Raw genomic sequence first — 24,022 nt, forward strand, 5'->3', positions numbered from 1 at the left:
TCATAAATCAGAAGTTATAAATAATAATATGTTTCACAAATTTTGTGGGTTCACTAAGTATGTATTTCATTGTTTTGAAAAATGCATAAATTGTGGTTTATTATGTTATGAACTCATTTATCTTACAATGTGTGCTTGCATGGCATTTAACAAAATTATTTAGTTTTGTGCAGGTATAAGTTAACCTGGATGATGATGTGTTGAGTTATCTACACATAAAATGCACATGCACAGCTGGAGAAAATCAACCATGTGTGTCTTGGGATTGGAAGCTTTATGGTTTAAGCATATGTGCCATGATTTGACTGATTGGTCATTATCAATATACACTTCATGATGGTTGAAAAATACAATTTGTGAAACCTCGATAAGGCGAACCTGGGTAAGAGAGGAACCTCGATAACATGAACTTCTGTTCAGGCTCTACTGTAGTTCAATGTTGGTATAGTAAGTGTTGCCTTTATTTAGGGGCACGGAAGAGGCAAGCCAAGTTGCACATGATCATTTACAATTGGTTGCATAGTAGCAACTGCTTATTATTTTATATTTCCCATGTTAAGGGCAAATGCTGTTATTTCAGGTACCGTTTTCAGATTAAGAACTGACTACGAGTATATTCTCAGATTAGGAACTGAGATATAATTTTATGAGACACTCTGATTGAGAACTGAGTGATTATTTTATTTATATTACTTACTCTCGAGTTCGGAATCGAGTTGTGATTTTGTTTTATCCCAGATTTAGAACTGGGTTACTGTTGTCATACTTATGTGTTTTGTTAACAGGTTTGCCGACTAAAATAAACACATTGTGCTTGATTAATTTTATTAGACGCTCGGATTGAGAACTGAGTGATTATTTTATTTATATTACTTACTCTCGAGTTTGGAATCGAGTTGTGATTTTGTTTTATCCCAGATTTAGAACTGGGTTACTGTTGTCATACTTATGTGTTTTGTTAACAGGTTTGGCGACTAAAATAAACACATTGTGCTTGATTAATTTTATTAGACACTCGGATTGAGAACTGAGTGATTATTTTATTTATATTACCTACTTACTCTCGAGTTTGGAATCGAGTTGTGATTTTGTTTATCCCAGATTTAGAACTGGGTTACTGTTGTCATACTTATGTGTTTTGTTAACAGGTTTGGCGACTAAAATAAACACGTTGTGCTTGATTAATTTTATTAGACACTCGGATTGAGAACTGAGTGATTATTTTATTTATATTACTTACTCTCGAGTTTGGAATCGAGTTGTGATTTTGTTTTATCCCAGATTTAGAACTGGGTTACTGTTGTCATACTTATGTGTTTTGTTAACGGGTTTGCCGACTAAAATAAACACATTGTGCTTGATTAATTTTATTAGACACTCGGATTGAGAACTGAGTGATTATTTTATTTATATTACTTACTCTCTTCAATGTCTGCTATAGAGCTTTAATTATTATGTGCTCTTTAAGAAGGGCTGTTACTTTAGTCTTGGCAAGGGATGCTATCCTTAATAGGCTACTTCCTGGCGCCGGTAATCGCAACAGAGGCTTTAAGGAGCGGCCTGTTGCTTGTCACTATCCTTGAGAGGGTGGTTGTTGCTGATATTTGCAGTGTAGGCCTTAAGAGGCGGACCATTGCATGTGATATAAGACTTTCCTTAAGAGGATGGTTGTTACTGGTATTTGCAGTGTAGGCTTTAAGAGGCGGACCATTGCATGTGATATAGACTATCCTTAAGAGGATGGTTGTTTACTGGTATTTGCAGTGTAGGCTTTATGAGGCGGACCATTGCATGTCATATAAGACTATCTTTAAGAGGATGGTTGTTACTGGTGTTTGCAGTGTAGGCCTTAAGAGGCGGACCATTGCATGTGATATAAGACTTTCCTTAAGAGGATGGTTGTTACTGGTATTTGCAGTGTAGGCCTTAAGAGGTGGACCATTGCATGTGATATAAGACTATCCTTAAGAGGATGGTTGTTACGGGTATTTGCTGCAATGCAGGCCTTAAAAGGCGGACCGTTGCATGTGAGCTTAGATTATCCTTAATAGGCTAATTTTGTTACTGGTATATCTGCAGTGCAGGCCTTAAGAGGCGGACCATTGCATGTGATACAAGACTATCTTTAACAGGCTAGTTTGTTCCTGGTATCTGCAGTGCAGGCTTTAAGAGGCGGACCATTGTATGTGATATGATATTATCCTTAAGAGGACCATTATTTCTACTACCGATGAATGTTTTATCTATATCGTATCGTACTATTTGTTGTTGACCTTGAGAGGTTGGCTTGAGACCTTGTTTACAAAAGGATATTTTAATGACCTTAAGACTGATGATCTCAAGGTTACCTTGAAAGGGTTGCTTGCACTTATACCTTCTAGGGATCGCTGGCGAAGTACCGGATCCAGTAGAGTTGGAGGGAGTGCCTGTTCGAAATACCCAGTTGGAGCGAGTGCGTGCACCGGGCTCCGTGGCAACCTTATCGTGAAGGGCTGACTTCTACGGTCGTTGCGCCTACAAGGGCAGTGGTGTCCTAGCCTAGGCAGCTCCGCACATGCATGAGACGTGTCCCATGTTAGCCTCTCACGAGTTGTACGCATTTTTGTGCGTGCATGCGAGGGAGTCTTACATCCTACAACGGAGAAGCCAATTGTGAGTTTGTTCCAAGTCTTTGCTTTTAAAACGACACAAATAGTCATTGTTACGTTAAGCGGTCAGTATGAACGCACCGCTCAATGGAAGGTTTGGGTTAGCTGCATGGGTATACATGGTAGAAATTTATCAAAATCTAATAAATCCTTCAAAGTTATATGACGTTATTCACAAGAAAATAATTTATGTTAGATGGTGTTACAAAAAAAGGGGGTGGTTTATCTACCTGCCGCTAGATGTCACGCTCATCGCAATATTTTATTATTTTGCATAATTAATTAATTGGTATTTATATCCTCTTGGTGTCATATGCACGTGAATTAAGCCTTTTGTGTATTTCAAGCAAGTGCTGAGCAGACTTGCATATCCTAACACCTCTCATACCACGGATTATTTGGTACCTAGCCTGGTCATGCTTTCTTACATTTGGTTCAGTCGGCTTAAGCCCTTACTCCAATTCGACTGAAATAGAACTAAATATCTTGGTGTAAGTTGACAATAACGAAATAGACCGTTTCAACGGAACTCGAGTCGAATTACTCAAAAGGACCAAGGCTTGTATATCGGCTGAGCGTAAAAGGTGCTTGTTCAATTCGCAGAATATTGAACTGGTGGAGGCTACATCCACCTGGTGAAGACCCAGCTTGCTGCGACTGCGTTGGCTGTGGCAGACTTCAGTGGCTGCACTGATGACAGTGACCTGCGGGGCGCTGGTCGGGTCAGGCGATGGCCGAGCTAAAAGGCGGCATCGTCAAACAGCGGTCTTGACATCACTACGAGAACCGGGGATAGAGCAACACTATGACGTCTGTCATCTAGAGATCGGTTTTTGCGCGTGATCAGCGTCGCGTATTACCTAAGTCCAAAACTCTGATTATTATTGTGATTCCTTAATAAATATTGTTTAAAATGGTGCTCTGGTGTTTTTACCCTTACAGTATGAATTATTACATGATCATTGTCAAGAGGGCGCTGTTATTCTCATTGTACCTATAGGGAGACAGGTCAGTATATAGTATCAAAATATTCGTTCCAGTGAAATTCCGCAACATGGCGCGTGATTCTGGTCAGGCATATTCAGCGTTGTTGAATTGGAAGGTTCAGCGGTTTTTTGCCGAAAACGAATCTTCGGCCGAACCATAATTTTTATGCCAAAATCTGCTGAAACCCTCCTAACTTCGAACTGACATTAAAGTGCCATTCAATAGAACTTGCTAACTATGTAAACAAACCGCCATACTAAAATTGACACTGAATGTCAAATTACTAGTAACTTTTGTTTACATAGTTAGCAAGTTCTATTGAATGACACTTTATATAGAACTGAAATTCTATTCCAACCGCAACAATCTTAGCTAACCCAGACGGGCCAATTTTTCGCCAATCTGATTATATTTTCCGATCAAATCAGGCTGTGCGGACGCAAACGCCAATTTGGCTCGCCGATTTCGGCCGCCGATTATGACCGATATTACCGATAAAATGGAGGTGAGGACGGAAGAACAGCAATTTTTGACGAGTATTTTAGTTTGAGGGTATTTTTTTAGTTAACCCTTTAACCGCCAGAGTCTGATATATGAGACATTACATCATCATCTTCCTCGCGTTGTCCCGGCATTTTGCCACGGCTCATGGGAGCCTGGGGTCCGCTTGGCAACTAATCCCAGTAATTGGCGTGGGCACTAGTTTTTACGAAAGCGACTGCCATCTGACCTTCCAACCCAGAGGGTAAACTAGGCCCGTATTGGGATTAGTCCGGTTTCCTCACGATGTTTTCCTTCACCGAAAAGCGACTGGTAAATATCAAATGATATTTCGTACATAAGTTCCGAAAAACTCATTGGTACGAGCCGGGGTTCGAACCCGCGACCTCCGGATTGCAAGTCGCACGCTCTTACCGCTAGGCCACCAGCGCTTTTTTATATGAGACATTACATATCCAGCTCATTTCGCCACAGTCTGATAAATAAGACAAAGATCTGATTTGGTTTTTACAGCACATTTAAGTATAACTCCCGTAACTATGCCAACCTTACTCTGCGTGGTACAATTACTGTGGGTGGCGACACGAGCACGCTCGATCAAAAATTGCTGGCGGTTAAAAGGTTAAGAGGGCTTAAATAGGTATCACCATAAATCTAAAATTGGGGATTAAATTAGAGATCGACGTCTTTTTCATTTCAGATCAAATCGGTCGATTTGATCATCTCGTCTCGACTCCACTTTACTTTGTTTTAGCAAAAAGGTTTATAATTTTGTTGTTAGTTAACAACGTAGACGTATTTTCTCCCTAATAGCCTTAGTTTTCACAAAAACGTTGCAACGAAACTGCCCCAAATTATAAAGCGTTCCCGCTGCTAATTGCCTTATAAATTTAACGGCAGATCGTGTAGAACAAAATGTTTCTTTTTAACTAAAATGGTTTTAAAGCAGTGTTTCTCTGTTTTATTAAATTTTATTGAATATCGAAACTGAACAGAGTTCTATAATTGTTAATATGTTAATAAGACTTTCGCTGTATCACCTGTGTTCCACCAATAATTATTTAAAGCCTGACCAGAAATATATGATCATTGTCAAGAGGGCGCTGTTATTCTCATGTATATAGTGACAGTTCAGTTTAGTATGAAAAAAAATTGTTCCAGTGAAATTCCGCAACATGGCGCATGATCATATATTCCTGGTCAGGCTTTACCTAGGTTCATTTAAACATTGGGGATGTCAATAGCCCAAAATTACATTACATTGACAAAAAAAAATAGGACCTTTTTTATATATATTATAAATGGGCTTACTCATGGCCACAGACTAGCCGAGGCGAAGACGTGGCCTACGATGGAGCGAGCCTGCCCAGAAGGTGCCTGTTCACCCTTGATTTGAATATTTTTCTTACTTACTTGTTTACAAAATGTAACTAAAATTTTACACTACGTAATAAGCGGTTGATGTATGAAGAGGTCTATTGAGAACCTAGCACATCGCCCCGGTGTGTTTTTTTATCAATTATTATTATTAAATATTAAATTAATAATGATTTTACCCTTTAACGTATACCTCCCTTAAGGCCAGTCCAGACGGGACAATCAAATTGCCAATAAGTATGATCATAAATATAAAAAAAAGTGGGATCGGCGAGTCAATGTCTTTTTTTTTATTTAATTTTTACCATATAATTAAATTGACAATTTATTCAGGTTTTGAGTAAAATTGCCCCGTTTGGATTGGTCTTTAGATCGGTCAAGATTGGTCCAATGTGAACATAGGGTTTTAGGTACATTAAGTGTCTGTGGATAGCACTTCACCTATAAGGCGGTCTTTACATTGGATGCGGATCCGCACGCCGCTCCGGTATGCGAGCGGGACATCGCTATATACCTGCATAGCGCTGTCTTGCTCACACAATCGCGTAAATGTCCGTATAATGCGCTGTTCCGTAGATCTAGGCTTCTCTAGTTCTCTGTGCGTTTCCATATCATGAAAGGTACTCACTCTGTGCTTCGACTAATGTTAAGGTGTCGGTCCGTTTGTGCGTGTAACGCAGCTTTAGTCGCATGCGACAAACGCAAGTGTCATCTATATAACTAGCTCTAAGGCAGCCATGCTCAACCTGTGGCCCTCTGGGCATTTTAGGTGGCCCGCCAGGTGATTCCTGGTATTGATACATAACCTTGCAATCCGAAAAAGGTTGAGAATGGCTGCTTAACTAATTATAGCCGTAACACATTACCGCACCGTTCAATGCCACGGTGCGCCGCACCCATAAGTGAGAGCGGGAAAGAGATATCTGTATCTAGCTCTCACTTATGGGTGCGGCGCACCAAGGTCGCGGTGCGGTGCGGCAGTGTGTTATGACTTTTAAGTTAAGTTGGCTTGCTTATGATTGCGTAAACGCAATGCGTTTAACGCTGCGTTTGTCGCACAAACGTTCCGACATCTTTTAAGTCCCTTCTTTACTGGCTATACTGACTTGGGCCTGTTTTTCCAGCACCAGACCGCCGCTCAAACTTTGGTGAGTGATTGCCTTATAACTAGCACTTTTCACTTTCCTATTCCTTTCATTATTGCTTTTGCGTTGTACATTGCATGGCGTATTTTTTGGCTTAAACGCCGTAAAAGACTACCGCAGCACCGCCTTGGTGGTGACCTTGGCAGGTTAGAGCGAGAAAGGGATAATTTGACCGCACCAAGGTGCGGTGCGGTGCGGTAGTCTGTTACAGACTTAAGGTGCTTCTAGATTTGGCAGACGCGCCCTGCCTGCGCCTGTGTGTTAAGATCGCGATTCATGTTAGTAATGTTAGTATTGAGTTCGAGTATTGACTCGGAATTATCGGTAAACTCAGTATTATTGAAATGCGCATATAGAGCTGGTCAACCAAATCTTGTCAGTAAAAAAAGGCGCGAAATTCAAATTTTCTATGGGACGATATCCCTTCGCGCCTACATTTTTCAAATTTGCCGCCTTTTTCTACTGTCAAGATCTGGTTGACCAAGTATAAAATCGTTACTACTTATTCTATAATCGATTAATTTATTCCAATATGTGTTAGAATATTAATTTATGGGTATATCTAAAATCTAAATAAATTGGAAACGTGGAAACCGTAAGCACGTCTGTATAATTGCTCTGTTTTCCCCCTAACAGTCTACAAAGACAGTAACACCGTGTACGAACAGGATCTTAGGATATTTATTTAATGACAACAAGGACCCAAAACAAGCTACTAAATTAAAACGTTGACAGGTTTCGCTTTTAATTAAATTCCCGCCATCTTGTCTATGCTCTTTCAAGATGGCGGCGATCGCAGCGTCAGCAAATTTTGATGATTTTGATTTCGGATTTAAAGAGAATAGGAATCTGGGAATGACGGAATTATTAATGAACAAGGAATTGTTGAAAACTTTGTAAATAAAGAAATTGTATTTTGAGACAAGTGGCGCGAAGAAACGGTTTTTACAAGAACTAAAATGTTTGGAGCTGTATAAGCTGTATTAGTATCAATACAATAAAATAAATAAGTAATATTGTTGAAATCTAACTTATGCCAAAGAGAATTAAGAAGACATAGAGTGCTCACTCTATACATCAGTTTTGTTACCAAAACGACAATTATTTTCGTAGTCGGCATCTAGCGTCAAGTAGCGGAATTATCAGTACCGCTGTACTGCTCTACGATTTTCAACTAATATTATAACCGGATTAATCGGAACTCTATTTTCAACTTCTTCTGCTTATAATATTAGTTATAAACTGTTGAGCCATACACCTTTCGTCAGTCGCGACACATGTGACATCTAGTGTCGAGTAACAGTAGTGATAGTTCCGCTACTTGACGCTAGATGTAGACTACGAAAATAATAGTAGTTTTGGTAACATCATACATCAGTATGGAGTGAGCACTCTATGTCTTCTTAATTCACTTTGTTTGGGCGAAGGAAATAAACCAGTGTACAAAACACTAGGGGTAAGGAGTAAAACAAATATACTACCTACGTTGGTTGGTAAAAACTCGCAGTACTTAATCTAAGGGTTCATTAAGCGATGCGAGACCTCGCATGCGAGTTTCATTACATTGCGGGCTTTGATTGGTCGCTTGAATTGGACGTAACCAACAGTCCGCAATGTAACTAAAATCGCATGCGAGTTCGCGCGCCGTCTAAATCAGCCCTAATAGACACCAATATTTCGCGCTGAGCTCAAAATGATATTGTCAAAATAACATTATTCTGCCAATCACATCAGCACCCGAGTGCCTGAGTGAATTATCCTGAGGAAAAGAGACAGATATACCGCTCAGGGCTGCATATGACGGAGATAACCAATTTGATTCGAAGTTAATTAAAATATAATCCTGATTATTAGTCCGTCGCGCTCTCTTAATTTTTGTTTCATTCTATCGAAATTTATTTTTTCTACTCCCGTACCTTTATTTGTCATTTAAAAGGTCGTACACACACCTTTAAACCCCTATGTTATAGTTGTCAAGACAAGTCTTTAGTCTATTCCCCAAAAAAGTATTTGTGCATACACGCAGTATCTTTTTGGTAATTTTACGATACTTCGTGTAATCACCACTTAAAAAATATTGTATGAAATACATTGTTGCCAACCTAATTTTAATTGTCATCTCTGACAGATGAGTACTAAGTGCATTGCTGCCAATTTACAAAATATTCATTAGGTTCTATAGTAGAAACGCCCATGTGACACCCGTAATATAGCAAGATCCATAGACTACGAACACCGCTTAGCGTTGCTTGTTAGTCTCCATAGGCTACTGTGGCCAAAATCGAGAAAAAAAAAATCCAAAATTGTAATTTAACTAAGAGCAAGTACCAGGGCCTCATGAGTTACAAGAAGGTGTCGCTGACCAACCGGCCGTGGGGCGCGGGGCGCGGTGGCCGGGTTTGGTTTGTTTACCTACATATATGTCCTATATGATTCCACTTGTTTAAAGTATTATTTTTGTTAAATGAAAAATATTTGTTAAATTTACATTTTTTTTTCAAAGTAAGTGCTTGGTCGTAGAAAAAGTATTGTATGCAACGTTGTTTAACTGAGTCAAAAAATACTCGTGGCGTCTTTATTAACAATTTTCGGCTTCGCCTCAAATTGTTACTCACGCCACTCGCCTTTTTTGACCCCTCTTAAACAACGGTTGCATAAAATACTATAATCTCGATTCTCTACTCTATGTTGATTATGCTGTATTAAAATAGTTATTTTTCTACTCCAGCACTTAAATGTGTCAATTAAATGACTGACAGTGATATCTAAAGCAATGTCATTTGAATGATTTGTCTATAGGCTCATAAGATGACTGCTAGCAGTCATCTTATGAGTATAATACAACTGCTTTATTTTTTTTAAAGATACAAGTTCCGATCATCTTGATTGAAAGAGGTATGTTTTCATTTACAATAATAACTCTTTTTTTTTTAAATAATAAGTCAATTTTTTTTAAATAATAACTCTTTTTTTTTTTAATAATAACTTTTTTTTTTTTTTTTTGCTGCAGCTGTCATAGAAAAAGTAATGTATGCAACAGCTCATAATTGGTTCTTAAAATTCTCGGGTCTTTTTTTACAAAACTCGACTACGTCTCGTTTTGTAACTTCGACCCTTGAATTTTAAGAACCCTTATTATATCACTGTTGCATAAACTACTATTGTGATACAAGTGTTCAAAACCTACTCCGAACGAGTCAGGGAATATAATTATTTTGTCCCATTTTGAATGATTCTCATGAAAGTTGCTTGACTAAAGAGTTGTTTTAAAGAACATAATACCTATACCTTAATTTGATATAGCTGGTCAAGCAGATCTTGTCAGTAGAAAAAGGCGGCAAATTTGAAAAATGTAGGCGCGAAGGAATATAGCCCCATAGAAAATTTGAATTTCGCGCCTTTTTAGGGTTCCGTAGCCAAATGGCAAAAAACGGAACCCTTATAGATTCGTCATGTCTGTCTGTCTGTCCGTCTCCGTCTGTCTGTCCGTCCGTATGTCACAGCCACTTTTCTCCGAAACTATAAGAACTATACTGTTGAAACTTGGTAAGTAGATGTATTCTGTGAACCGCATTAAGATTTTCACACAAAAATAGAAAAGAAACAATAAATTTTTGGGGTTCCCCATACTTCGAACTGAAACTCAAAATTTTTTTTTTCATCAAACCCATACGTGTGAGGTATCTATGGATAGGTCTTCAAAAATGATATTGAGGTTTCTAATATCATTTTTTTCTAAACTGAATAGTTTGCGCGAGAGACACTTCCAAAGTGGTAAAATGTGTGTCCCCCCCCCTGTAACTTCTAAAATAAGAGAATGATAAAACTAAAAAAAATATATGATGTACATTACCATGTAAACTTCCACCGAAAATTGGTTTGAACGAGATCTAGTAAGTAGTTTTTTTTTATACGTCTTAAATCGCCTAAATACGGAACCCTTCATGGGCGAGTCCGACTCGCACTTGGCCGCTTTTTTTTTACTGACAAGATTTGCTTGACCAGCTTTAATAGGGAACATTGCGCAAAACTTTGCGTAGAGAGCGCTACTAGCACATACTGAGGGCCTACCGCGAAACACAAAAACGAAATTTCTTTAAGTATCTGCTTCTCTATCACTCTTGCATGTTCGAGCGATATGAACTGCAGAAGGGAAATAAGGCCAACCACGATATTTGGGGCAAATTAATCATTGGCGCGATGGCTGACTTGCAGTTTTAGTTGCTACGCCACCATAGGTACTGCGTATTGCTTTCTCACGATGATCGTGCTTCGAATAGCTTGTTTTAACATGAAATTGCGTGTGTAAATCGTCTACAAATTTTAGATACCTATTACGAGGGGCGTTCAAAATATTCTCGGTATTGATATCTTACGACCTCTTCTAAAATTTCTTTCGTTACTGGCCGCTGAGGTTTGTTCATTGACATTAAAAAAAAGTATAATTCGAACCGAGATAGTCTTTTGTTTTTCTGCAATTGCTGAACAAACATGAACATCATGTGCGAATTGACAATGTTAACTAAATTAGAACATCGATGCGTGATAAAATTCTTGACAAAACAGGGTAAAAATCAAAAAACCATAAAAGAGGAAATGGATTGTGTTTACCGTGAGTCTGCTCCTTCTTTATCTACCATTCAAAAGTGGTCAAGCGAGTTTAAACGCGGAAGGGAGAGTATTGAAGATGACCCTAGACCTGGCCGGCCTGTAGTAGCTACTTCACATGAAAATATTGATAAAGTGGAAAAACTTATATTGGAAGATGGTCGAGTGAAGGTAAAATCTATAGCACAAGTAACCAATCTCTCTATTGGTACCGTACATGATATTATACATGACCATCTTAATATGTCAAAAGTAAGTGCAAGATGGGTTCCGCGAATGCTGACTCGGCTTCAAAAAGACATGCGTGTAGCTTGTTGTTCCGATTTTATTGACCTGTGCGGTGAAAATCCTGATGAGGTGCTGCAAATAATAGTTACTGGAGATGAAACCTGGGTTCATCATTATGACCCAGAGAGTAAACAAGAGTCCATGCAGTGGCACATTAAGGGTTCAGCTCATCCCAAGAAGTTCAAGGTCATCCCTTCAGCTGGCAAGGTCATGGCCACGATATTTTGGGATTGTGAAGGAGTATTACTAATCGATTATAAAGAAAAAGGTGTAAATATCACAGGACAGTACTACGCTAACATTCTACGTCAATTAAAGGATGTAATTAAAGAAAAGAGGCGAGGAAAGTTAACCAAAGGTATTCTGCTTCTGCATGACAACGCCCCCGTCCATACTGCTCATATTGCCAAGGCAGCTATTGTTGAATGTGGGTTTAAAACTGTTACTCACCCACCGTATAGTCCGGACTTAGCCCCCAGCGACTTCTTTTTGCTCCCCAATCTTAAAAAGGATCTGCGTGGAAATAAATTTTCTGACGATGAAGCATTGAAGGCGGCAGTGGAGGAGCATTTTTACACGAAAGATAAAAAATATTTTTACGAGGGATTAAAAAAAAATAATTGATCGATCTTTTAAGTGTATGAACATAGGGGGGGAGTATATTGAAAAATAAAAATATCAAACTTTTCGTACTTGTTTGTTTTCATTCTCATACCGAGAATATTTTGAATACCCCTTGTATATATAGATAGAAAGTAAGAAAATCGATAAAGGAGTTGGAAGAGTAGGTATCAGCTCTTTTCCAAAATGAAAATGATGTAAGGCATCTTTCAATCAATCATTTATACATAATAAAAAATAATAATCAATAATTTGGCATAATAATATTTGGTTTTTGGCATAATTGCTAAATATTTAATTTAGTACCTATAGCTGGTCAAGCAAATCTTGTCAGTAAAAAAAGGCGCGAAATTCAAATTTTCTATGGGACGATATCACATTTTTCAAATTTGCCGCCTTTTTCTACTGACAAGATCTGCTTGACCAGCTATCTAGTTTTTAATATTTTGCTTCCACTTAAGGCCCCAGTACACAATGGGCCAGCGTGGGCCATTCTGGGGGACACATTTATGCGTTAGAGGGAGCAAGTGATATTGCTATCTCATTCTACCGCATGGCTGCGTCCCTTGGACTGGCCGGCGATGGCCCATTGTGTACTGGGGCCTTAACATTCATAAAGTGCTTCAACGATTAATATTTATTTAGACCTTAGTTTTCTTAGAAAACACAATATCACAAATTGATCCAAGTCTAAATTTTCACACTATAAAACCCGTAATCACATTCCCATGGCACGATAAAATGCCTCAACCTCAGCTCGCTATGAGAGTAAATATTTTCGTTATGTATGTACAAACATTTGTCCACGTGTGTGTGTCCGTCAACACTCTGTATTTGGGCAGCGGGCAACAGCAATTAAGGTGGAGATTTCTGTGGTCATAATATAAATAACGGGATATTTGTTAGTTTAACGACTATAATAAAAAAGGGGTCTAAGTTTTTTAAGTTCGGACTTAGCTACATAACTATGCAAACGTTTTGCAATGACAAAAAGTGGAGGTGGTATACGTCCAATTTCTATAAAAAATACGTTTAATGTGCATTGGGAGAAGTACGAGCGCGGGTTAATTTTGAATATTGGCAATAAATATCATTACGCAAATTTTACGTCGTGTTTCTGACGTGGTGGAGTCTGACGAGACAATTTTTCGCCAATCTGATGAAATTGTCCGATCGGGTCAGGCCGTGCGGACGTAAACGCCAATTTGATTCCCCAATCAAATCAGCAAGTGCGGACACAAAATACAGGACCTACCAATTTTCGAAGTTAGTAGGTATCTATGGAATGCAAATTGGTGATTAAATTGTGTACGTGTGGACGCTAGATGAGATTGGCGCCAATTATTTTCCTGATCAAATCGGTCGATTTGCCCAGCTCGTCTGGATACGGCTTGAGTTTAACCGTAACACGATAGTTCAAATTCGATTACTGGCAATGTCTACTAAACTATAGATGGTCAACCAAATCTTGTCAGTAGAAAAAGGCGGTAAATTTGAAAAATGTAGGCGCGAAGGGATATCGTCCTATAGAAAATTTGAATTTCGCGCCTTTTTTTACTGTCAAGATTTGGTTGACCAAGTATATTAATAGAGAGGGCGCTGTTATTCTCATGTATAGGGTGACAGTTTAGTATAGTATGAAAAAAATTGTTTTAGTGGAATTCCGCAATATGGCGCGTGATCATATATTCCTGGTCAGGCTTAAGTACCTATATATAGAAGCAGTTTCTACTGTAGCAACATAAATCAAGATGCCGTGGTTCGAGAAGTCTTGCAATTGCGTATTGTGTTTCCAACGTATGCTTATCTGGTTACGTAGGTATGTTCTGGGTTCTGGGTGGTTAGTGGAATCGCTAGATTTTCAAAATTAACCCGCTTTCGAAGTTATCCCAATGAACTTTACTGTGCAAGATATTAGTGGAGGGTGGAGGTTATTGTAACTCGTCGATTTTTATGACCCGAGTCTCCTGGAAACGGAGATTTTTCTTAAACCGGTGCACCATAGTACCTAGTTTTTTATCATTCATATAAATTTACGACTAAAAATCTATAACGTTTATACATTAGAAAACAATATATATATTGGGTGGCCTAAATAGTTTAGAGTGAACCGTAATACAGAATATCGACAGATTAATCGCCAGGTTTGTCCGTCCGTTTGCAGACAAAGCATTGTCGGCATAGCATAGCCCGGCTGTGTCATTAATCAATACATTCCCCGAATCGTTGCCAGTTGCCTATTCGTGAAGCTTACAGGCATCGCAAGAGGAATGACGAGCGAGAACTTATTACGTGAGGGCCAAGGAACGCATGCACCTTCGAGCAACACCGGGTTCCGACGCCATAGGTACCACAGAATAAATAAGAGTACTACCGTACAGAAAGGACACTTCCTACAAAACCGAAGTTTGACAACGATTCAGGGTCGAATCATGATTATCCTTTCTAACTTATGGCACTATCCCTTTCGGCCATTTTGGGGTTGTCAAAATTTTAGTCATTATCGTATCTGTGGTCGTGCAAGCAAAGGGACGTTAAGTTGTGCCAACCCTAATAATTGCTCGGAGCAATGCTGAGCCGAACGGAGCCGAGAATGCTCGAAGTCAAGAGTGTCTCCCCACTGCCCATAGGTACATTTATCTAAGCCAATGTAAAGCCTGGCCTGATTACGCGCCATGTTGCGGAATTTCACTGGAACTAATTTTTTCATATTATACTGAACTGTCACCCTATACATGAGAATAACAGCGCCCTCTTGACAATGATCATATATGTATTACTGGTCAAGCTTTATGAATGTACTCGTTGTTGGCCGACCGTAACCGGGAGACTGACTAATCTCGATACAAAACTGAGGTTGATTGAAGTAGCATGAGAAATAGGTACGAACGTTTCCAAGAAAGTAGGAAGGCAAACAATTATGCACTACATCTGTACTGTGAACTGACATGACTGACTTATGTATTGCAGTTTCGTAAAATTAAATCGAGTTCTTTTAATTTAAACTCGAGTTCTCACCAATGTAAGTTGGCATTAGCCCTCGACTCGCCCGTGCTCGGCAAGAAATTGTAATGACGGGGGCCTGCAACTGGCACTTTGCGTCCTAAACTAATAATATCGTATGTCGGAATGGGGCTCGAGTATATTATAATCTCGCATATATCGAATAAACTAACGGCTACTGTTTTCTGCTTTCTAGTCTATTGAAATCGTTCGAAATACTTAAGAGGTGCGGTGTCTTGCATTAAAATAAATAAGATTTTTGTATCATCATCATTGGCCACAGGATCTTTGCAGATGATAGTTGCAGCTAAAGTCTATTTTTTTATTCGGTAGACTGAAATGACAGTTAATAGTATGAAATGACATTTCATGTTCATACTATTAACTGTCATTTCAGTCTACGGAATAAAAAAACAGACTTTACTAAAGAGATATTTTGAGGAGGTAGTCTAAAACCTACATCGACTGCGATGACTATATAGACCAATAGCAGATCGGCATTTCTTGCTGCATCGATCACAGATGTGTCTTGACTCCTGACTAATGTAGCAATTATAGTCTGTCAAGCCGGATATGTCAGTAGCAATGTAAAGCAAACTAAAGTATGGTGTCCCTAGGAAACAAACAAAAAGCAGCAATGTACATCGAACAACGATGAAATGTAAACAAAACAGTTTCAAGATAAGATATAATAATACACGATTTTCGAACAATTCAAACGTGGTGTTGCTAACCCGCGATTTTTCAATTTTTCCGCCTTTTTCTACTGACAAGATTTGCTTGACTAAGTATAAATGCCCTATTAGACCAATTAGGAAGAAACAACATTGTTGGCCTTCACAGTTTTTGCAGGATGCAAACGCGAACCTTGAACGCATGTGCGGTAATCGGGCAAGAGCCGGTTGGTTATTAGTGCCGTATCGACCGCCCACGGCACGCGAGCCTCTTCCCCAATGGTACGTAAATAATTACGTACCGAATCTGTTTTACAACGTTTCAGCATACGTGTTTTGTGAATGATTTAATTTATGATTTGAGTTTACGCTAGGGAGTTTAGAAAAAAGAAAAAAAATCTTACTTAATGCCGATAGCTTGGCGAATCACTCATAGCTATCCCATACAGAATTTTTAGTCCCTAATATGTCATAGAATATACTTTTTACTGGTGTCCTGAACCAATTAACTAGATTCGAGAAAAAACAAAAAAAAAACCGGCCAAGTGCGAGTCGGAATCGCGCACGGAGGGTTCCGCACCATCAACAAAAAACAAGCAAAAAACCCTAAAAACGGTCACCCATCCAAGTACTAACCCCGCCCGACGTTGCTTAACTTCGGTCAAAAATCACGTTTGTTGTATGGGAGCCCCACTTAAATCTTTATTTTATTCTGTTTTTAGTATTTGTTGTTATAGCGGCAACAGAAATACATCATCTGTGAAAATTTCAAGTGTCTATCACGGTTCGTGAGATACAGCCTGGTGACAGACGGACGGACGGACGGACGGACGGACAGCGGAGTCTTAGTAATAGGGTCCCGTTTTTACCCTTTGGGTACGGAACCCTAAAAACGACTTGTTTGACTACTTTATGCTACAATATTTAATAAGTTCACCAAATCTAAAGCCCTTGCTACACGGTCGGCGACAAGCCTTCTAACCGTCTGACCTTGGTCTGTCCTTGGTCAGTTTTGGTCAAATTTTGTTGGAAACAACTGTCTACACGGTCCGTCCAGACCAAGGCCACGCGGTCTGAGGGGCTTGTCGGCGACCGTGTAGCAAGGGCTTAACAAGCGCAGGCGAAAGTTGCTATACCTGTATGTAACCTTTAAGAGGTATATCCGCAACAGCCATGCAAAAGAGAAATATTCTACAAATAAAAGTACTTCTTCAAACTGTTCACAACCCTTGAAAAATCAACCCGTGCGCTCGGCATGCCCCAGACGAATGTCGACATCAACTATACTCGTTATTTCACACAAAAACAAACTTTTTTAATATCAACCAACTTTATTGGTTGGCGGAATCTGTCCAGCAGTACCTAGTGGGAATTTTGTCGGGACGCGATGAAATTGTAGGAGCTGCCTTTTGAGTTATTACTTCTCCATCACCACTACAAGGGCTTGCTTCTTTTATTATCTGTAAAGGATTAAGTCTAACTATACCACTAGCGCACCTGCCTTTCCGTTTTTCTTCAGTGTTGTAAACAATAGCCATTTCATCTTCAGAATCCTCATTCCCCTCTGCCATATCCTCACCTATTTCTTCAAGAGCGGACGCTTTATATCTTTCTTTACGTATTTTAACTTTCGTTTCAGCACTATCTAATCTTTTTTCAATGCATGCTAGTTTATCTAAAATATTATCTAACTTCTGATTGTTATATTGCACATATCTATGCACAGTTTTAGATTCTTCTTCCTTGGAATACATTATTTCTGCTACGGATTCTCTGATCGCTTCTATGACTGGATTACGGATGGATTCATAGAAAAGATCTTTAGCCGTGTCATCCATGAGATGAATTTTTATCTTAGCTTCACCGGATGTTTGCAATAGTTCAGTAGCTAAAGCCTCCAAAGATTCAGATGCGGCAACATGAGATCTATTCAATCTTTTTTCACTATGACGCGATTTTCTTACTTTTCTCGCAGATAATTCAGAAACAGAACTGTTAAGAGATTGGCTGATGACTATATTTTCTACAGACGATCTGCTAATAGATTCATGACTGAAACTCTCTGTCTGGCTTTTGAAATTTTCTTTACGAAATGTTTCGATAATTTTCTTTTCTTGTTGCTTTCTGTACGTCTTAGAATCCTGGGTGACAGGATAATCTCCCGACTTATTATTCCTGAGCCTTGATTTTCTTGAGGTTTTTATAGTATAGTAAACAGGAGACCTATCGTTGGCGCTCGGAGGAATGACTATAGGGACTATATTTTTTGCGAATCTTATAGTCTGTCCTAAAACTTCGTCGTTACATACGCTGGTTTCATCAACATCCTTCTCAGTTTTGTTTCCTTTATTTTGTTTAGGTATTTTATGTCTTGTTTTCTTGCGATCTATAATTTTTAAATCAGGTTTGTCAGTATTTTGACTAACAACAGGAACCGTTTCCTTAGAGTTGTTGAAGAATTTCTTATGAATATAAGACACCGAGTTACAACACCGTTGACTAGGATAGTAATTTTCTAAATTTATACCGTTAATCTCCTTTGCTGGAAAATCTGTGAAATAAACAGTGTAAGTGTAACTGTAAAGTATTGTAATCAAACCTTAATAAATCAGACTTCAGAAATGATGAAATAAAATGTTAAGTACCTATCCATTTTAAGACGCTACAACTGATATACCTGAAGTCAATGCAGTAAACTTTAAATCTTAAACAAAAATTAATTCAAAATTCGTTCCCAAATGACGGAATTGTGAGGTAACAAACATACTTAAAGAAAAATATTGTCCATTTGATAACCTCCTCCTCTTTTTGAAGTCGGTTAAGAAAACATAGTCGGTTATAGAATAACAATTTATTGCTTAATATTTAATTACCTGGTGCCATGTATAAAGTTTCTTTCACTTTATTTGTATAACAACGCAACACCGAAAATTATTACTAAATCAAGTACAACTAATAAAATAATATAAGTAAGTAGTCTTACAAATTGTCAATTAGTATTTATTTTGCAATTGACATTGACAGTCGTCGTGGAAACAAGATTTACAGCCACAGCCAAAGTGTGAATTTGAAGATATCATATTTAATCAAAAAGGTTGTATTTATAAGTATAAGTCGAGTACCTTCTACCAAAGATAATCTACCTACACTCTTTTCTCTTTGCTATTTGGCAATGAGTAGTACCTATAATATATGATATGTATAGGATTTAAGGGATACGTTGGGTGATTAATAATCACTGATTATATAGTGTATCAAAGGACTGTCTTATTTCAAACATAGACAGAGAGAGTCTTTGTCTTACACTAGTATGTACTATCACCCAAAAGAAAATGATGAGTATAGTTTTCTTTGTTCCTATTTACTGACAAATTGATTTGACCATCTATATCTTGGAATACACTGTTACAATAAGTTTTTGTCAAAATTTTTATTTTTGGTACAAGCTTTTATCGCTGACTGTACTTTTCTTACGACAGACAACTAATACTCATCGAGACAATTCTAAAAACCCCTAACACAATTAGGTTGCGTTGTTTCATCACAGAGTTCATGACCACCTCCTGTCTCCATCATCAGATCAGCTCGATGGTACCATAATATTGCATTGTCACCCGACTTACATGTGTATGCAAAATTTCAGCTCAATCGGAAACCGGGAAGATGATCAAATTTAACATGCAAGATTCCATTACATGTTAGTTACCTACATACAGGTCGACCTAATAAAAGCTTGTTAAAAACAAATAATTTACGTAATCACAATCACATATCGCATAATATCACATATTATAACTGAATTTAATAGTTTCAATGACGCTTGACATCCTAGCCGATGTTGGTCGTGTTGGTCGCACTTGGTCGCACTCTTGATATTTTATCATGAATCTAGTATAACTGTATTGGGCATGAGTGGTGGGGATAACTGACAGAACGGGATAGTCTTATGTATTGTTATATCTGTTAGCCGCACATTTTGAGTTGTTTTGGAAACATGACACGAAAATCAGAAATGCGGTTGCCTTTTTAATAAGTTAAATATCCGGCCCAAAAATACAGTATCTCATTGTTCAGAGATGGTTCAGACGTATCCTTTAAAGCTCACAAATAATTGTAATTGGGTTTTCTAATCTGTACAAGCCGTTTTCCTTTATGTTTAATACATATTATAGCATAAAAGAAGACCGAAAACTGCTATCTCTATTTCAATAATAAATAAGAGACACTTTGAACTCCGAGCCAAGCAAGATTTTATTCATGAAACCGCATTCTGTAAAACTTAAGTTCTCTGCTGTAGCATCTTTACAAAATTACAATTCAACTAAAAACAACCTTCCCCCTATGTTTTTAAAGTTGAATCTAGCTTGCGCCAACAATTCTTTACAGCAAATAGAAATGCACCTACAGCATTTAAAATTACATTTGCTAGTTTCAAATTGCATCTTACACCGTTAATGTCAAAGTTGAAATTTGATTGCATTCTTTCCGTTTTTAGATGTGATGGCTCTCAAGGACGAATTTTGCGTGTTCCTTACATTATTAAAATGCTTAGTTTTTCTGAATTGAACTTTCCGATGGTAGACTCAAGGTTGGAATTCGCGTGTGCTCTCAATCAAGTTGATGGTGTCGTTTGAGTTGTAACCTTGCGGTTTTGGAGTTAAGGTTGAAGTTTGTGGAGGTAGAGATAAGGGGCCTTGCTGATAGCTGACTGACGGAAGAATGTCCGGGCTGGAGCACTTCCCGGCCGAAACTCGGTGAATAACGGCCTTTTACGTTCAAAAATCAGTTTCGTAGTTATCAGTTAAGTTGACTTCTGCTAAGTTTATTCAAATAGCTAATTATTGCTATTTTAAATATTATTCAGTTTGTAGAAAACGCCAATTGAAACAACTATTAGTTTGTTAGAAGAAAAGTGAGCTTTTAAAACGTTTTTGTAGAAAATAAATTATCCATAGACACACAAACTAAGTACTACTATTCCTACAAAGTAATCTTTAATGCCAATCGCAGCAAATGTTGTGGCGCATTAGGCCCGTTACCGCTCAAAAGAATAAATTAACTTTGTATGGTAATTAATCACTGCCCGATCCTAAGGGCCTACCGCTAAACACGAAAATCGAAATTTCGTTATCCGCCTCTCTATCGCTCGAATACGCAAGAGTGCAATAGAGATGTACACAGGCGGATACAAAAATCTATATGTAAAAAGTCTCTGCTTCATCACTACATAGTATAAAACAAAGCTAGTAATATAAGTAATATAGCCGAGGAATTTGACGAGCAACATATTTTAATCATAAGCAGGTTTTATATTCAATGTAATTGAGATAGAAAATAGCCCACGCAATGGCCATTACGTTGCGCGCGGCGTCGTATGACCCTGTTTCGAATTTCCCATAGAATTAGATGAACAAGAACAACTGTCAATCTTCAAAAGTGTGACCAAAAATGAAATGCAAGTGTGTGCGTAAATTGTCTATGTGAGATCGAAAATAGTGATGTCAAGTTACAACATATTAATAATCTGTCGATGTTTGATTGCTTTATCGACTACTTTTTCAAATGTGTTATTTTAAACGTAAAAATTCTACGACATTAAGACGTATAAATAACACTTGCACTGCGTGTGCTATCAAAATCCTTGCAGATTTATCTTAATGTAACTCTTACTGTGTTGGAAAGTGAAGTTTAAATTTATTGCTAAACATGAGCACCTTCAAAAAGGTATAACATTCGTATTATTTCAAGTCGGTTATAAAAGCTAATATCTTAATGATGTCTTGTGAAGAAATAATTACATAGCGTATAGATATACCGACAAGTTATCGATACCGTCATATGAACATTTTGTCAAGCCCTAGCGTAAAGTAACAGATTATGTTTTTACACAAAATATTTTAAATTATAGCCTAATATGATAAAATATTAGCACACAAAGGAAGAAAAACTTATAATGAACTGTATAAACCGGCTTCTTACACTTTTTACGCTGCTAATTTGACAAAATATCGTTATGAAAATTTCGCTCGGAATATCATAAATCCTCTAAAATGAGTATTTGCTTGGATTATTTGGCCCTGTGACACTGCAACCCAGCACACTACAAGACACCATCTTCACTGAATTACTTTATTTAATAATTTTCGTCCTAATCCGTGTATGTTTTTTAATTTGAAAATTACCGTGATACGCTCTTGGCCGTCAGCGGCCGTCGTCAAACTCAAAAGTGGTTACGTTTTCTCATTGGTAGTCCGACTCTTTCGGACTCATGGGATGTTCATATACGTGATGGCTTCCCTTTCGCACACTTAAGCTGTCTGTCAAGCGCGAGCGGATTCTAGGTCTGTGGAATTTCCAGAGCCCGTACCATGAGTCACTGACAGTGTCAAAACTGACATTTACGCTATCGAGACGTAATTTACTTTTTATACATCTCGTTTGCACTAATATGCGAGTGCGAGCGAGATGCATAGAAAGTAAATTACGTTCTCGATGACGTTTATGTCAGTGCCAAACTGGTGGTAGTGGTAATACTGCCTTTACGCCCTCTTTAATCAAGCAGAAGACTGTTACAAGTCGAATATCGTTTGCATAGAAGGGAAACCTAGAATTACTTACCGTAAAACCTCCCAACTATAAGTAGTCCAAAGCTTCCAACTAGGTATATATGGTCAAAAAATAACTGTATTATTTTCGTTCAGGTGTGTCTTTTACTGTATTTTTGAAGTGAAAACTTCTTTAGCGGCGCTGTGCACTTTTTGTGATGGGGAAAAAATGTTAAACTCGTAAAAGGTGTCACGTGACCGTAAGACGTACTAAGACGGACACGTGACCTGATCGAAAAACTGTTACTTCAATGTCATTGAGTTTTTTTTATTGATTTAGCTGCCATCTAGTGAGTTTCCCTCTAACTGGTATTAATATAACTCGAGTACTAACAGTGATGTGCTAAGGGGTTTCAAGTAATGCGACGAAATAACGCTAAATGCCTCAATTATACATACCTAGTGCTGCCGACATTTTGCAATAGTGATTGAGTTTTCACTTCTGCCGGCACTCCCTGAGTGCAACCCGTTGTTCTTTTTTGTAGTTCTAAGCCTTAGAACTACAAAAAAGGACCATTTATAAACATACCTTGCCATAGAATCTAAGGCAAGGTATGTTTATAAATGGTCCTTTTGAACTTGTGGAACATAGTTGAACGACAACGATAGTTGGGAGGTTTTACGGTATCTCAGCCAAATAAAAAATAATGCGTCGTATGAGGAAATTAAAAGACTGGCACAAGAAAGAAATGATTGGCGATTACTCCACCGACAAGACCAAAGCTCTTAAGTTATGATGATGATGACGGAGAAGCAAATTGACATATCTCCACTATCTCCAGTAACGGAGACCACATAATGCGATTAAATGTAAATTATCCGACCCAAAGTTAAACTGCATTTGGCTCCATCCGCTTGGAGTCCCGCAAGGCGTTCACTTGCACCTAAAGTTTACTGCTGAGTATTCAGTGGTTTGTGGTTTAAAACTTAATATCTGGGAGACCGAGCAAAGCTCGGAAAACATATAAAAACTCGAAAATGCGCGTTTTCCCTGGGATAAGTAAGGATTGACTAAACTTGCGGAAGTGGGTGTGTATATACATATACCTACCTATATAATATAATGAGTCGGTCTTTTGTGTGAGATGATGATGATAAGTTAGATAAAAACTCGGGCTTCAAACTATCTCCATACCAAATTTCAACTAAATTGGTTCAGCGCAGCGGTTTAAGCGTGAAAAGGTAACATACATACATAGAAATAGACAGAAATACTTTCGCATTTAGAATATACGTACGTAGAGATGAATAAGGGATTCGAGTATAGAGTCTGTGTGGAAAGAGAAGAGTCGTGGAATGTAAGGGAGCCCATACATTTCACGACTCTTCTCTTTCCGCACAGACTCTATATGAATGTCCATTTCTTCATGTCTATTTGTCCGTATAGTTTCAAGTCAAACTTTTGCAATAAAATAAAAACAATCCCTACTAATAATTTAAATACGAAGGTTACTTTGTTTGTTAACTCTTATGAGGATGGATGTCGGGTGACACAACCAGATTCTAAATAAGACTACTCTTTATTCATAAGATCATTGATTATATAGCATTGAAATACACGTATA

General features: G+C 38.1%; 2 protein-coding genes across 2 annotated transcripts in view; one reads left to right on the forward strand and one right to left on the reverse strand.

The window, feature by feature from the left end:
* Positions 1-24,022, forward strand: part of LOC134655123 (sodium/potassium/calcium exchanger Nckx30C) — a 106,519-nt gene that overhangs the window by 16,828 nt on the left and 65,669 nt on the right. Inside the window, exon 2 of the mRNA XM_063510583.1 lies at positions 6,638-6,661. Within this exon, the coding sequence (XP_063366653.1) occupies positions 6,638-6,661 (24 nt within the window). The remainder of the gene's footprint in view (positions 1-6,637; positions 6,662-24,022) is intronic.
* LOC134655080 (uncharacterized) lies at positions 17,008-18,824 on the reverse strand. Its single transcript, XM_063510542.1, has 2 exons — positions 18,726-18,824; positions 17,008-18,403 (listed from the first exon to the last, which is right to left on the reverse strand). Exons 1-2 carry the CDS (start codon positions 18,733-18,735, stop codon positions 17,184-17,186), a joined length of 1,230 nt encoding a protein of 409 aa, XP_063366612.1. The 5' UTR covers positions 18,736-18,824; the 3' UTR covers positions 17,008-17,183.

Source organism: Cydia amplana, chromosome 16, assembly GCF_948474715.1.
Source record: "Cydia amplana chromosome 16, ilCydAmpl1.1, whole genome shotgun sequence".
NCBI classification, from domain to species: domain Eukaryota; kingdom Metazoa; phylum Arthropoda; class Insecta; order Lepidoptera; family Tortricidae; genus Cydia; species Cydia amplana.